The 17,743-nt window shown below is 33.6% G+C and overlaps 1 protein-coding gene across 2 annotated transcripts in view; it reads right to left on the bottom strand.

Annotated features, from left to right (window-relative positions):
* Positions 1–11,883, bottom strand: part of LOC123527444 (baculoviral IAP repeat-containing protein 6-like) — a 101,183-nt gene extending 89,300 nt beyond the window's left edge. For both annotated transcript variants that reach the window (XM_053519870.1, XM_053519876.1), the window contains exon 1: positions 11,669–11,883. In XM_053519870.1, coding sequence (XP_053375845.1) covers positions 11,669–11,855 — 187 coding nt within the window. In that variant the 5' untranslated portion in view covers positions 11,856–11,883. The remainder of the gene's footprint in view (positions 1–11,668) is intronic.
* Positions 11,884–17,743: the final 5,860 nt, after the last annotated feature.

Raw genomic sequence — 17,743 nt, 5'->3', positions numbered from 1 at the left:
TTGTCCTTTTTACAGACATTCTGTAAATATATGGACAACCTATAAATTTAAGGCAGTGGCTAGGATTACAGTACCGTATACCTAGACAACTCTATGAGGATAGGCTAGGATTACAAGTGTTTCAGATTAGCGGTAGCCCAGTGTGACCAAAAATTGGACCGTGCAAGTAAAAATCATAAGCTTGGAGCCCAGTTAGCGAGCGATTTTCTGTGCATTCATTTTTTGTTTACGCTGGAAATAATGCATCTCGCACACCTGACCGCTTTAAATGCCACCTGAACCCGTTCCAGGTATCAGAAAATTTATAATAGCTTCTGACAGGCTAGTTCATTTGTAAAATCGTGTGCTACGCGTTCGACAATTTTTTATACCCATCCAGGGAAATCGCAATTGGAATATTTTGGCATCCTTTTCCAAAAAGTATGCGTATGAACACGCGTAATTAAGCTTTTCCGAGAACAAATGTCATGGTCATGACCTGTAATGAGTTTTATAAATAATGGAAATGAACATAAATCACTGTACACAGTCATGTAAAGTTATTGGTTTTATCGCTTGTGCATACTGATGTGCAGACACCGTAAAGTTAATCGTGTACAGTACATGCATAGGTTTAAAGGTTCTTGGAGTCAGTGGCGCAATGGTTAGCAGGTTGGACTACAACGCCAGCAGTCTGGTTCGATTCCCGGTCGCGGCTGATATCCTGACTGGTATTCAGTGTTGGGTGATCAACTTAAATTGGTACTGTTTCCAGCAGTATCGGCCTAGACTGGATGCTGGGGAGGTAAATATGACACCTGCCGTGGGCTCAGCTGGAAATAAGTTGTTCCATCCATTTATCTCCAAAGCAGGGAGATAACTGAAAGAGTATAAAGGGAGATAAATGTTGCCATATTTTAGTTACGGATGCAGGGGGATAGGAATATGCGGTTGCATCTCAAATCAGCGGAAGTCAGTATGTTTTCTTCCTCCTTTATCTCTCGGATTTTACAAATGGCAGAAATAAAGCTTTCCAAACAGCTACATTCATTTGAAGAATTTTGTACAATCTATGGTGCAGAGCTCCAGATAAGGTTTTGTGCAATTAGTAACAGTACTATCTGATGTTTTGTGAAATTAGTAACGGTACCACCTGATAATTTGTGAAATTAGTAACAGTACTACCTGCTTTTTTGTGAAATTAGTAACGGTACTACCAGATAACAGACAAAAATTAGTAACATGGAAATTTGTTTAGTATCGATACCACTTGACTTACTTTTGAAATAAAATTAGTGAGACTCTTATATCATACCAGGGGTTCCACTAGACCCGAAAACCCAAGAGTCCCAGGACCCTTGGGCCCAAATTTTGAAGGGTCCTTTTCCAAAATACAGGAGTCCTGTCCCAACACGTCAATATACTTTACTATATTTTTTTTATTCAGTAATACGTAGATCTTTACCTAAGAAAACAATAAACCCAAGATCATGTTACAGTATAATAAAAATGTCAGTCTCCGGTTATATAGTCTCATATTGTAAACTAATATTTATCAAAATTCATGTTATTTTATTTAGGTTTTTCTTCAATATTTCATTTCATTTTTAATAACAGAACACTACTATAACACTCTAAGAAAAATGTATCCAAAATATACTATCCGAATACTGTTACACTTTCAGAATGTCATCGGAAAGTAGTTTTTGCTCAGTTTATTTGGCAAACTAAGCTAAATCAGCGATAGTTCCTCAAATAATGATGCTACTTATCATAAAAAACTGCATTGAAAGTCAGGTTTTTTTTTAAGAATTTTGGAAATATGCCTATGACATCGGGTGTAATTAGACCCGTGAACGGACATTCTAAACTTATTTTTGCTTTCGAAATTCATCAAAATTTGTGAAGTTTCTTGTTGAAATTACGATATGATCACTAAACAATGCTCTAATTTAAAGTTGGCATGAAAAAATCTTGCAGGGCACTTTTCGCATGCTCGGTAATCAGCTGCTTACGATAATTTAATAATTGGCGCCTTTTTTGACAGTCAAAGGATTCGCTTTATCAATTAATTTCAACACTTCATTGATTTCTTGTTACCTATGTGCACTCGCCGTGACGTAACTTGCTGATAAAAAGTCAGCGAGGCATGTCTACAGGAGAAAGGGCGGGATTTAGCAGAGATCAAAGGCAGGAGAGCATGACCGCGAGTGTTTATTTTGAATACACGTGTCTATCGTGGAAATAGTTTTACTGAAGGAAATTAATGATAAGAGAAAGGATTATCAAAGGAAAATGCCCCCGGGTCCCGAAGGACGCACAGGCAAGTATTCTGCCGGGTCCTTTGAGCGTCTTTTGAAAATCTCCCGGGTCCGGACCCGGGGTCCCGGGTCAAATGGAACCCCTGCATACTTTGGCTAAAAATGTGTCATATAACCCTGATTAATCAGAACATCAACATGTATCTGTTTACAAAATAGTTTTATTATTACATGTTTATTTCTTTCGCCGATGAAGAAACATAATGTTATGTAAGCAGTGTGTTCTTTTTTATTTCTAATTTCTTTTTCAACCTGCCTCTTGCACTGCGTACTACCATTTTATTTTGACTGGTAAGGAAAAAAGAAGCAAAATAAAAGCACGAAAGTGGTAAACCAATCTATTGCTTTTGGCTAATTAAACAAAGTACCAGAAAGATATATTGCCTTACCGGTATCTAGAGTTCTGCCTAAGTGTACAAAATAAAGTATCTGATTGCAAAGCGATTTGCAGATTGTTGTAAGTGTCAAATTCATTTAAATGTAGTTGCACTGCATAAGTAATAGTTCAGTAAACCATAAGATGTCCTTACCATGATGCGAATATCCACACAATGATTGTTAGTCCTCTTCTAAATCCAAAAAACCGTGAGTTTCATGATATATGGTTCATTAGGCCTATGTATACATGTCTTATTATGGGTCAATTGAACTAGCCTGGTTCAAAAAGGCCATCTCTCTGACTTGATCAATGAGGAATTTAATCCCCTTTCGGTACATGTAACTGTAAGTTTTATTTGAATTTATGGTCAATTTGTGACAAAATCGGCATTTTAACCTATAGCATGTAAAGCGTCGGCAGCGATGAAAATTTCATCAGAAATCCCTTCAACTATTTTGGTCTTTTTTGTAGTTCAAATAATTTGACGTCAAAAGTGATTCTGAGATATAATATTTTCGTGATAGGTCATAATCCCTCTCTTTACGTCAAAACCAATAATGACCTTTTCTGTGGTGAAATTAGATTTAGGTAAAAACACGATCAGGCAATATATTCACACGATGAAATCGTAAAACAAAATAAAACTGAATCATTTTATCGTTTAAACTTGTTCCAATCCGTGACTCTAGTTACCTCCCCTGACGGTCCGTCCACAGAGTCACAAGCAGCCACTATTAAAAATTGGCGTAATATAGGTACTTCAGTCTTTCAGACATGATTGCAAGCATAATGATGATTTAATGGCGAAAAGAAAAATATTTCAAATAGCAAATTTATTCTTGTGTTTGTCTTGTAAAATACACGATATGTCAGGTCATGAGCACTTCGTAGTTTCTGAAGAAAGCCACCCACTGACCTATGTTATCGATTTGTTTTTCGCCATTGGTGACGCCACAGCTTTATTAGGTCACTATTGGCGCATTTCATTCATAGTCAGGTACCGGAACCGGATGAGCACAACGTCTCAGGCTAATTCTAAATTTTTAGCGCAATATTATTTGTATATCTACCTCGGTCTAAAGTTGAATTATAAAATTTGAAGACAAAACAAATATTGGGGGAGAACTATTCACATATATTCTCATGTGCTTGTTCCTTCACAAACACCCGGAATAAACTTTGGTGAACAAATCAAATACGACTTCACAATGTGCTAAATGCTGTACGTTCATGCATGTATATTTGATAGCTGTTTTTCTATAGTTTTTTATTCAGAATATGACAAATAACATTTCTGTTCACGAGATAAATGTATTACCTATAGCAAATTAAAATATTTCTTTCGTTTTTCATACTGTGAAGCTTATAATTCATGTTCATATTTTAATCAGTAATGATTACGCCTGTGTTCGGACGCGGCTGAGTTGGACGTTATATCAGACTGAAATGAAATGGAAGTGATAATTAAGCCACGAGTTGGACTAGGTTTAAACATAACAGTAAAACACGTTAATAAAGCGTAAACACTATATGTTTCAGTTTGGTAACCTTGCTGTATTTACACGTCTGCCATTACACTCAGTACACACTGACATTGCGGTTGGTCCTTATCGATCACGTGACATGAATCAGAGCCATGTAAAATTTGTGTAAACATTAGGGTGCGTTGTTTAAAACAGTGACAAACTCGTGTTTTGCTGTTTATTCACATAAACATCAATTGAATGGAAGGAAAAAATGGATATTCTTTCCAGGTATCTTAAAATTTTACTAATATTTTTGTTTTTTAATAGTTAAAATGCGATTTAAAAATCGCCGCCTCGCCGCCCAGAAAAGGTACTTTCTATGTTGAGGAAAGATATTGACCTATGCAAGAATTATCACAATATCGTGGCTCACGTACAATTATAGTTGGACTAGCCCGTATGAAAAAATTATTTCAATATTTCCTAAGATTGTTGGACTATCATATACCCAGACTGTACATTCATTGACTGAACGGTCTTTAGATTTATGGACTGTCTGTATATTTACAGACATTCTCATTTCTATAAAAGTGAAATCCTAGAATATAGGCTAAAAATAATGTTTCGCGTAATTACACGAAATACAGCTAAATCATTTTCTCGTGCATAGTCGCATATATTATGATCAAAATTATATGTCAGACATCCAATGAAATATGTGTATCTTTAGTAAGTTGGTATAGTGTTAATATCTTCTGAGGAAAAATTATCAACTTTTATCAATTTAGTGAAAAATATGTTACCAAGTTTAGTCTTTTCAGTAATATGTGTATCATTTGCAAGACGGTATATTCTTATTAAAATGTGTTTTCTCTGTAGATGTTGATGTGCAATTTTAAAACAGGCACGTGCAATTTCAGTTCCCTAGTTTTTAAACATGTCAGTTTCATATATGTCTTAACATTCAATTATTTTTTAGGGTTTGCACTGACGGGTATAAAAGAGTCAATAAAATTTAAAATGCACCAAATTTTACCAATTTATACTATAATTATTTAATATTTAAAACCAAATAAAAATGATTTTAGAATAAAAACATAAATGCTCCGAACTTTTCAAAGAATCTGCCTTGAATCGGTCTTGTAGCTAATATCAATACATTACAAAGTTTATTATTTAACTGAAAAGCATGTGACATATATTTTTTTCTTCAAAGTAAACCCGAATGGAGAAGATATCTACTCTTATTTTGGTCATTCACGTTGCGGTTGGTCCTTATCGATCACGTGACATGAATCAGAGCCATGTAAAATTTGTGTAAACATTAGGGTGCGTTGTTTAAAACAGTGACAAACTCGTGTTTTGCTGTTTATTCACATAAACATCAATTGAATGGAAGGAAAAAATGGATATTCTTTCCAGGTATCTTAAAATTTTACTAATATTTTTGTTTTTTAATAGTTAAAATGCGATTTAAAAATCGCCGCCTCGCCGCCCAGAAAAGGTACTTTCTATGTTGAGGAAAGATATTGACCTATGCAAGAATTATCACAATATCGTGGCTCACGTACAATTATAGTTGGACTAGCCCGTATGAAAAAATTATTTCAATATTTCCTAAGATTGTTGGACTATCATATACCCAGACTGTACATTCATTGACTGAACGTCTTTAGATTTATGGACTGTCTGTATATTTACAGACATTCTCATTTCTATAAAAGTGAAATCCTAGAATATAGGCTAAAAATAATGTTTCGCGTAATTACACGAAATACAGCTAAATCATTTTCTCGTGCATAGTCGCATTATATTATGATCAAAATTATATGTCAGACATCCAATGAAATATGTGTATCTTAGTAAGTTGGTATAGTGTTAATATCTTCTGAGGAAAAATTATCAACTTTTATCAATTTAGTGAAAAATATGTTACCAAGTTTAGTCCTTTTCAGTAATATGTGTATCATTTGCAAGACGGTATATTCTTATTAAAATGTGTTTTCTCTGTAGATGTTGATGTGCAATTTTAAAACAGGCACGTGCAATTTCAGTTCCCTAGTTTTTAAACATGTCAGTTTCATATATGTCTTAACATTCAATTATTTTTTAGGGTTTGCACTGACGGGTATAAAAGAGTCAATAAAATTTAAAATGCACCAAATTTTACCAATTTATACTATAATTATTTAATATTTAAAACCAAATAAAAATGATTTTAGAATAAAAACATAAATGCTCCGAACTTTTCAAAGAATCTGCCTTGAATCGGTCTTGTAGCTAATATCAATACATGACAAAGTTTATTATTTAACTGAAAAGCATGTGACATATATTTTTTTCTTCAAAGTAAACCCGAATGGAGAAGATATCTACTCTTATTTTGGTCATTCACGTAAACGAAGAATATTTCCGTCAGAAATCGTATGCAGAAATAACTTTTAATAAACTTCTCTCAGTTTTATTCATTTATGTTCAATCTGATTGAATAGGGTTGTGCATCTTACAAAAATAATAAAAAAAAAGTAGTTTCTAATAGAGATGTTTCGGAAATTCATTTACGAATGCGCAAATTTTCGCGTGCTCTCATGGAAATTCAAACTCATATAAAAACGTTTTACGCGGATGTATAGTACTTTCCTATTGAAAGATTAATTATTCATATTATATATACGAATGAATGCTGCCATAAGTCCTGCAAAAAACACCATTTATTAAAAAAAAAAAGCTACGGCTGCATTTCGGTAATGGAAATTTCCCGCAGGTTCACAATTCCAATTTCGTATAAAACATTCTGCGCGAATGTGTTTTATTTATTCTATAAACGTTATCGAAAACTTTGAATGAAACATATTTAGAAGTATCTTGGATAAAAGGACAAAGTATTTCTCACCAGCGTTTCCCGAAAATGAATACTAGATCTACAAGAGAAAACAATCAGCTCTCGTGAAATATATTACGTAAATATTGTAAGAGTAAAAGTAGCATCGGTAACAACAATACAATACAAATTTATTCAAAGTCAGTACATACATATAAACAGGAAAACATTAGCTATATATAGCTATTTACCGACAAACATTACATTGAATTGAAAAAAAAAATGTTGTGTAAGTCAGTTACTTACCTCTTAGATCGGTGTTCATGAATTGAAAATACCCGCGCTCGTGCGGTAACACCTCGAGCGCTTTGCGCTCTCGGTGTCACGATTCGCACGAGCGCGGGTATTTTCAGTTCATGAACACCTGCACGAGCGCGGGTATTTTCAATTCATGAACACCTCCTACTCGGTTAGTAACCTACACTTACATAATATGATCGAATTCTTTTAAAAACAATCAGGTTATGGAAAGTGTATTCCGATCATGTCCATCATGTATAGCTTTTTTGTCTGTCCTTTTAATTTAAAAGGTATACCGGCTCATAATTATAAAGTCGGCAGTGTCCTTAAAATTAACTTTATATGAATTACTTTGTATTTAAAAAAGCTGAAAATTTAATTAATTTTACGTCACAAAAATATACAGGTCATGTATTCCAGTAGCTCGATTCTGTTTATTTAATGCTGGCCGTAGTGCACAGTGGCTGTGTATTGCGCCCGGCAGGTGGTCATAAAGATAGGCGGAACCGTTGGCTATTTAACTGACATCGTTACTGACCAATCAGCTATCACCAATAAAAAAAATACGTTCTGAAGGCGTTTCCCTGAGTGGTGCATTAAAAAAATATATATGTAACCAGGGTCTTTCAAAAATGAGTGACCCTGATGTAACTTAATCACATCTAAATTTGGAATGCATATTTTGCATTGATTTGAATTTATGTAAATTACTATCAAACTGCAATCTAAATTTCTTTACTTTCAATTTACTTTGCATTTAATTTTTCATGAAATTCTTAAATTTCCTTTGTATTTCAGTTGCTGTAAAATGTTATAAAATTTCTGATATGATTGTAACTTTAGGACAATAGTTCGGATGATTTATACGAAGTTAGTGCTTCTCCTTGCAAGTAAACTTTGAAAGCCACTGATTAGATTTCACACAATGACCAAGGGTTTTTCAATAAATGTATAGGTTATGTTTAAGTCCTGACCCTAAGGGTCGTCCGGGCTCGAACATTGGTGCTATGTTCAAAGGCGAGAAAAGCGTCAAAATACATCTTATTTGTCTAAAAAAATCTGTTGTACATCAACTTAGAATCAGAAGTAGCAGGCTTTTGTGCATAACTAATATTTCTATGGAAATGAATACTTTTGTGTAAGTTGTGTCCCTCTGTATGATCTGTAGACTTGTTTAATAGTAATGTAAGTAAACATTTCTTTCGTATGCAAATAATACATAGATCAATCTTTTATTCCTTCATAGGAAGAGAAGCATATATTAATACAAATATTATCACAATCACATGCAAGATATAATTCGTTAACTATTTGAAATATACACATTGATGGTGAAATTTCGTTTCGGATGTTATCAACAAACAATCGTGATATACATATTTAATATTTAATTTTTTCATACCTTTCCTCCACAGACGCAAGATACTTTAGTGAAATAGCTTTAAAATTAAATCAAGTTATTGTCTAAACAGATACATAATTCATATATAATAATTCATACGGTTCCGTCGTAGGAACCTCTCATAATGTCCTATTTTCCTTTAAAATATGTCAATGAGTGGTGGAATATGTCTTTATTACCTGATGTCCGATTTTATTAAAATAATACGTTGTTGGATCATGAGAACAAGCCAGTACATGATACCTTGTTTGAAAGAACAAATCAGTACCTAAGTAAATGAAAAAGGCCAGGTGAGTTCGAAAAAGAATCAAATCGCAACCTTCTTTAAAAAGTCGTGATTTCGTTGTATCACTATTACGAGTATAAATGAAAGAATTGACATTATCAGCCAACCGCTGTTTAAACATTAACATCCTTTCTTTTTGGAAGCTGATCACATCATTTTTATATACTTAGAACTTGAATGAAATATATTATAACCTCAACCATTTTAGAGACGGTCACTGGTCTACAGATATGAAATAATTTCAAGCTCTGAAGCATGTATTTTCATTTGGTTTAAAACATTTTGCTTACAATTCCATGAAAATGTAACATAGCTACTGACACGAAAATAAAATGCATGTAAAAAACGCGGTCAGTAGCAAAGAAGCATCATTGAAGGCACGTGCAATTTTCACGCCAAAATAATTGAAGAAACGTAGAAGATGGCCTGATATTACGAAATATAACACAAAAACAACGTACTGAATTTGCTGTTAACAGTCATGGATTACACGATATTTAAGTACATTTTAGTTGCGTTTTCGTTAAGGCTGGCTCTTTACAACTTACTCCCACGTGCAACCAAATATTCGGACAATTCTGTCGGTCAGTGTAGGAAAATGTATAGAAGATCTATGTCGAGCTAGCATATTTTCTACGGAAATACGGTTTTGGAAAAAAAATCATATTGAGCTAAGGGCATTTTTATTCTAAAACTTGCACGTATCATGTCCCAACGCCGACAAGGCTTTCAATTGCTATCTAACTTTACTGTTGGTAATTTAAATGAGTGGAGTGATCCTGCTCCGTTGCATTTTTCATTGTATTGTACATTCACAGATGTTTGATATAAATGGGACAGTACACAAAGAGATGAATTTTGTTCACGGATTATTTCAAAACTTCCTATTTTTGATAACATCGTTGAAAATATTGACTGGATAAAATTCGAGGGATCAGAGCGAAACTAGTCTAAGTGTATATAGAAATAGAAGCAAACAGACTAGTTTCGCTCTAAGCCCTCGAAATAGAATGTCAGCAAACTTTGGCCAATATTTATAGCCGTTACTCAAACTCACACTTGACTCAAACTTGGGTAAGTATCATACACGTAGACCTCAAGCAGAATGGAGTTCGAAAGTCATATTCATAAATTCCACTCAATTTAAACTTTCGGAAGGACAGCTCGAGAATTTGCTGTTTTTACTACTTTTTATGATGAAAATCGAAAAGCGTTTGTCACGCTTTTACTCAAGGTAAACTGTCTCGATTATAAATATCTATATTTTGAAGTCATTATTCACTACTTCAGCTATAGCACTATTGGTTACGACGATGGGAAAATGTCTTTATTGTCGCGGCAGTTCCGAGTTTGATTCCCGACGCGGTCGTCTTTTTTCTTGATTTGGAATTTTTTAAATATTTTAGAAACAAAGATTCTTATTCTAATGTTCATGATATGACCAAAACTTCTATTTGAAAGAAAGATTTTTTTTTAGCCAAATCTGGAGGCATGCTGCTTAAATGCATTGTAAACGCCACGTGCATGGCGGGAAAATGAAAAAATCAGTTTTATAGACATCTACTCAAGTGCGAAATACAGAAAATAATCGGTGGCACGATGACATCTAGATTGACATAATTCTTTCGGTGACCATCAACGCTCTCAATGAAATTTAAAGCATGATCAAGACAGCAATTCTCTTGTTTTACATCTGAGGATACTTACGATAAATTTGAAATGAGATTGCTTGTGCACGCTTGTGAAAAAATTACGTTGTGGACACGTTATTAGCATTTTGGCGGGAAAGAATCACGTGCATTTCATGACGGATATTGTGTCTGCGGAAGGGGTATTCCAGTCTCTTTTGGGGTCCAAAAAAAATCAAAAGCGGGAACTAACATTTCCTGTCCCTTTCTGATACTGAGAATAATATTGTTATTCATTCAAAAACATCTCTCCCAATTAAATTCGCAGGCGCTGCCACCGAAAACGTTATGGATGCCGCCATTATTCGATGTCACCGCACAAAATTCATCAATATATGTATGTTGATATAAAAATAGCCCAGAATCTCATGTTTCACGACATGAATTACAGAAAATTAAAATCCTTAAAATGAATGTTATCTCTCGTTGTGCTTATCATCCCAAACAGTGCTAACTGTAAAGCGTTAATATAATTCATCAATAATGATAAAGATTTTCTTTTCATTTTTTCCCTATAGTTTTGAAGTAAATGAAATTAAGAAAATAGATTTCCAAATGGGGAAATCTGTAAATATCACAGTCGATTCTTCTTACGTACAGCACCTATGTAAGAATACTTGACCGTGATATTTACAAATATTGAGCTATTTCAATTCAACGCCGATTTTTCTAGTTAATTATCGTTATAATACATCAAAATGATATATTTATGTTGAAATATATTATAAATATTCATAATCTACGAAGATTTGATCATTCCTATCAAGATTTGGGTAGATTTGGGTAAGATTTGGGTAAGATTTGGGTAGATTTGGGTTTTTCGTGCTGCCCAATATTTTTAGATAAATCCGATTTCTTTGAGCTCGCTTTGAGGCTTTGCCTTATTTCATATTACAGTAGAGACCTACATCTGTAAGTCAATACAAAAATTCAATATAACAGTAAGAACAGAATAAAACGATCAAGCTGTCAAAGTCATAGAAAGTTTAATGACAAAAAAGTGCGATATTTTCGATTTTTTCTCACCAGAAAGGTCAGATTTTTGCAACACTGATCCTGACGTAACATCGTAAATTTTTACAGCTGGTTCATCAGTTGTTACAATAATTGAATTCAAGGCTGAGTGGTATGTCACGTTACTTGCTGGCTCTCCGATGGAAATACAGCCATCTTCCCCGACATACCACTGGTGCTTCCCTGTGAGGGAAGCCATCTTTGCCTGAAAATTTATCGATGACCTCACAACTCTTGATTTTTCCAGTCTTCACGGACCTAAATTAAGTACGGCATATTCATCTAGGTAGCACAGTAGTAAATATATAAACTATACTGGCAATATGTTTTTTATATAAAATTAACAATATTCTGAGAAATGTCATCAGATGCCTAAACAGATTTAACCCAAAAAAGGGGCACTGATCAAAACGCAGACGAACAATGTAGACAATATTATATGTTTTTTTTTGTTTGTTGTTGTTTTTTTTTACCAATTATTGTTGTTGTTGTTGTTGTTGAATCTTGACCACCTTCGTAGGCGAACCTCCTCTTGGAGTTGAACGTATGTGCACTGTACACAGAGTGAGTCTATTTACGTCGACAATACTATAGTAGAATCACTGAAATCAGTATTTTATATCCAACATTTTACTGTCTACTGTATACTGTAAGTCTCTGTATCTCGATGTTAAGGTTTGTTAGCACTAGTAGCTGAACATTCGTCTCACTAATGCCGTTTTCTCAATTTTACACACTTGATCATTCTGTATCTAGCACTATGAAGGGCATAAAATAGCCTTCTATTATGGAATTCAATTCTGTCAATGTTTCTAGCATTAATGTTGGAAATATTTGAGCAGTCAATCAGCACACTAAGTTTTTCTTGGGTATTCATGTAATCAAATCGAATACCAATTTCATTGTACAGTACAGCACCAATATCTCCCATTATACTGTTTCTTACATTTTGTAAGATGTCGCACTCTAAAACATAATGTTCAAGTGTTTCGGGACGTTCATTGCACATTTGACAAGTAGGGTCAGGATCATTCTTGTTGAAAGCTGCTCTTGTAGACTGGAGAATGTACGTTCCTGTTAATATTTTCATTTTCACTGGAATTCTTGCACCAATTTGAAATTTAGTAGAAACGATTAGCAACCCTCCCGCCGCAAAATAATTGTGTAAAAGTTCATTCCACTTCTGGCTAATGCTAATGAAAACGTCTTAACTCTGGATATCATTGAAAGAAAAACAGACTTTGATCAATATGAATTAATAGGATACATCTGATTTGTCTTAACTTGTTTATTCTGCGTAATCCTATTATCTTCCGGTCATTCGCACCTTTTTTTCAGATCTTGGGGGCTACTTTCACAGTATGGTTCCAATAAACAGGAGTCATTGTTTATTGGAAAGTCAGAGACAGTGTATTTTATAAAGTTATAAATCAATAAATTTTATTATAAAACATAATTTAAATAAATATGTGATAACTTTAAAAATTGTGCACACATTTAAATTCGATATCTAAGGAAAATGTGACATTCACTTTTTATAAGTTGTAAAATAGAAAAATAGGGTTCCTGAGTATAAATGAAACACGTTAATTTGATTTGATCCTGTCACATTATATTCATAACTTTATCATGACATCATCGTACATTAGGGGTTCTAACTGACCAATCAGAGAGCTGCATTTTCGAGTACCTGCCAGTTTCCACGAAGTACATTTTTAATGAACATATAGTAACTTTAGAAATAAATATCACACGATTTTAAAAATCAAATTTAGATTTTTCACTGCACATGCCCTAGATGATGCTATAAACAACAGTACTTTGAAGTTCCATTGAAATATTGTATGGAATTAATACCTTTATTTTAGTTTTAAGTTTGAGATTTTACACAGGGAGTCTATGATAAAGTCCGAGTAAAATGTAATCATTACCCAAGTGAAATTAGTATCACTCCGCAATGTTTTGGACATGTTAAAATTATGAATACCAACAACAACAATATACAATTAATGCTGACTGCGCATTTAAGAAAAAATCGTTTTTCTTTTCCATTCTTGGTTAGAGAACTCCAATTGTCTTCCCATAGACTTCCATTATAACATTATGACGTGTACGGCCTTCCATAAATCGAAACATGTATATCCAATCACATTTTTTTCAAGAACTCTCTTAGTTCCACCAAAATATCAGACGAAAAACATATGAACAGTGATACTTTATTTAAGTAATTTTCGTGTGAAGGAGATGACCCACTGTTTACATCGTTGTCATGGCGGAAGAAATTCATTTGATGAAACTTTTTTCAATATACATTAAATACAGCAAATTTTGTCAAAATGTATAATGAAATACTGTAAATGCAGTAAAAAAATTCCATTTTGATAAAAATAATCACTTCTTGGGTTTGTTTACATGACTGACAAATCAGAACGCACAGACGCTACCTTATTCACAGGTATACATTTACCTCGTTCCCAGTAAGTTCCCTGTACTTTTTTGAATTGGTGGTCTCTTGACTTCTTTTTGTATTGTATATAAATGTAATCTTAAGACCACTTTCGTAGTTACAACGTTTTTCATTTTTATGACATTAGCAGATATGGTCAATGCAAAGTCATGGTTATAATGTTTTAACTATGACGATGATGATAAATATGATGAACGCAGACAAGATGTTTATTTATGGAAACCGCAGACGATAGAGTCGTTGTATATGTATGTGAGATGGAAAACGCAAACACTATATATAAATCCTATCAGTTTATTTTGTTTGGTTGCGTTACGTGTTTCTAAAGGAGTTGTTATAGATTTTATCAACAAGCTGAGGTAGATAAAATTTTCAGCTGTGTTTAAAGGCCTTTCTTCGCTTCTGGATACTACCCAGTCATTGATGAATCCCTGGTACTCGCTCTACTAAATCCAGTGTATCAAACATTAATATAATCAAGTGATAACACTTCACTGGCAGCCTTAAAATTATTTATGTTGTGTAACACAGCAAACAAAGTTTTAAACTTAATAAAAATAATTAAAATAATGAAAAGTTGTTGAAAAGGTAAGAACATAGAGTATGTAATCTGTACCAAGACTATATTACATATTAAGAACTTAAACTTGATTTCACTGTATTGCATAGGTATGACTGTATTTTTAGTTCCTAATAAAACACAGAAACCAAAATTTTAGACCCCTTTTGATTTTAGTATATATGTTATGATGCTATTTACCCCGTAAACTGTTTACCGACGACTCTAAAATAAGATATGCTGACCCTAGTCAGCAACAAAATTTATCAAAAAGGTAGATAACGTTCTGGGTCTAATATGTAAAACATTCACATTCCTAAACAGAGAAGTGTCTCTTGATTTCTATAAAAGCGTAGCTACCTCAGTAGAAATAAGGAATCTTTATTAGAACCCTAAATTTTTGTTGTGTTGGGCGACCTTTGAGTTTCCAGTTTCCACTTTCTTATATTTTGTTATCACAGCATCGTTGTTTGTGCTGTGTGGCGGACGTTAAAAGTCTCCAGGTCTGTTAAATATCCATATTTTTAGATCGTTAGGCGCAACATTTATGCAGTGTTAGTCTAGTAGAGACGGAACTACACAGTTTGGGGTTTCTACTATTTTAATATTTCACACGCACAGTTTTGAAATCTGTACATTAGTAACTTTTTGTGGGATCTGATGTTTCCAATACTTCCGCTTTCATACTTTTAGGTAGAGTTTAATCACGCTTTCGATAAGGTATATGCGTTTACTTTTGTCTTTTGACAGTTTCTGTATTGTACATGTATAGGTTTCATAAAATCGGACTCCCTGTCTAAATTTCAGTTTTAGTTTTGCCTATTGTTTCTCGTTTAGGACTAGTCCATTGTTTTAACTGGAATATGTAAGTCGCTTTTCATTGAATTGCACTGCAGTGCATCAAAAAGGTTCAATGTTTACCGCCTTATGTAAACATCTGCGGATGTCTTTAAATTGTAGTTTGGTACTTTTAACATGTGCAAATATTAAGTTTTGCTCAGCCAGGGGTTAGAGGGCGTGGACTGAAACTAGCATTTCCTTTGTCATCCATGAACAGACTAAGTCAAACGGAGCGTTCAACATTTTCCTTTTTGTCGTGTTGCTCAACCTGCGGATTTCCACTTTAAAATTTTATGTCGGAGCTCAGATGTTGTTCCTTGGTTTTATGGGACATAGACTTGTGGAATGACCTTCCTCTTAATGTGGTCATGGCGTCCTCATTTGATGCGTATGAAGGTGTTATTCACAATGTTTTCGTGCATCTTACTGCGGGTTGATAAAAATACAGATTCCAAGTGTGTGTGCGTATGCGTGTGCATGTGTTTGTGCATGCGCGTTCGTGTGCGTTTAATAAAAGCAAATCAGTTAGATTTTTATCAGTACTTTTAATGATATTTTCAATGTTATATACGAACTGTAGTCAATATGATTAAAAAAATATTCATGAAGATGTGAGAAGGGTAAAACTATAAAGCAGATGTCTCTTCTAAAATCTTTTTTGCAAGAATAACAAAATACAATTTTCCCCGACTTTCTCCTGAACCAGGAAGGTACATTTGTAGAAACTATTATTTCTTTTAAAAACATTTGAACTATTAAAAATAAAGATATATAAGTGATACAGTACTAGCTTATCGTTAAAACAAATGTACCATTTAGTAAATTGTATCAGCTCTATGTTTTTCATTTCATGAATGTGAACAACGGCTTGATTTTTAAACAATTTTTCGAGACTTAAGTCAAGGAAAAAATAGTTAAAATGCAAATGACAATGGTAAAATTTTCAATTGTGTTAGCTGCGTTAGAAGGGCTCAAACACGCTCATTTATACAATACTCAGATACAGTTATTACTGGTTCTTGTGCAGAGACGCACGTTTTGCAGCAGTTGCCAAAAGTGAAGTAGATCTCTTCTGTAAACACAACATATTATAAGAGAGACGTGTATGTCTGTGGTATTTTTTCTGTAAGTAAAAACAGAGCCTATAAAGTAATAGCCTGTTAAGGCAGCTTTTAAAAAGTCTTAAAAACTTGTGCTCACACTGAAAGCGATTGTACGTAATCCTTACATTCTGTGCGTTCCTGGCAAAATAGGCGATATATGCAAATATAAGAGACCATGCCATAATCAGAAACAATTTTCTGCCGTATGTCCTAGAAAATAGAGAACTGGTTTTAAAAGTTTATGAAAATTGCAACACTGTATAAATGTACAATACCTAAGTAGTAATATAGGCTGAACACCACTAAATCCGGCTGTTCTTTATTTTATATAAAATCCACTCACTGTAAAACGGTTGGTCAACATTTTCTAGCATATCAGATTTTCAGCGATTTATATTACCATAAAGAACTATATCGCTACACAAAAAAGGAAGACAAGTGGGTGTTTACCTTTATAGAAGAAAATTACAGTTCGTTTAATGTAACCCAATGAATTTACTCCTTTTCGCTTCTTTCAATTTCTATTTTCAAAACATTAGATTCTTGCTCCACCATTTTACACAATAGACACTCTGGTATTGCCAGAGAAAACAGACTATGTACACTTTGTAACAGACAAGAAATAGGGGTGAATCACACTATCTTTTTAAGTGTGATTATTTTGTTAATGACAGACAAATTTATATCCCTCATAATACTTTTCAGAACCCTAATTTGGCGAATTTTCAAAAGCTAATGTGTAGCACTGATAAAAACAACTTAATTGAATTAGCCCAATTAGTTAAATTAATAATGCTGAAATTTTAACGAACCATCTTCCTTATATATGTCATTAGCTGTAACTAAAGTCTTTGTCACTCAATAGTTTGTTCATGGTTATCCTGTATTATTATAGTTATATGCAAATTTACTGTAATTAATGAATACAGTACACATAAATGATCCAGGGTAGCCTGGAATAGGATTAGTTGTGTCGACGTAGCCCAGTCGGCATACATTTATTTGGTAGAGTGGGTTCAATATGTCAATGCCAGATAGACAACTGAAAAGAATAAATATCCTAAATATTTATTAATCAAATATATATGATGTTACCTCAGTAACATATAACCAAATCA

The sequence above is a fragment of the Mercenaria mercenaria genome, chromosome 1, assembly GCF_021730395.1.
Source record: "Mercenaria mercenaria strain notata chromosome 1, MADL_Memer_1, whole genome shotgun sequence".
NCBI classification, from domain to species: domain Eukaryota; kingdom Metazoa; phylum Mollusca; class Bivalvia; order Venerida; family Veneridae; genus Mercenaria; species Mercenaria mercenaria.
Note: the sequence above shows the minus strand (reverse complement) of the source record. Positions and strands in the feature narration are given on the sequence as shown.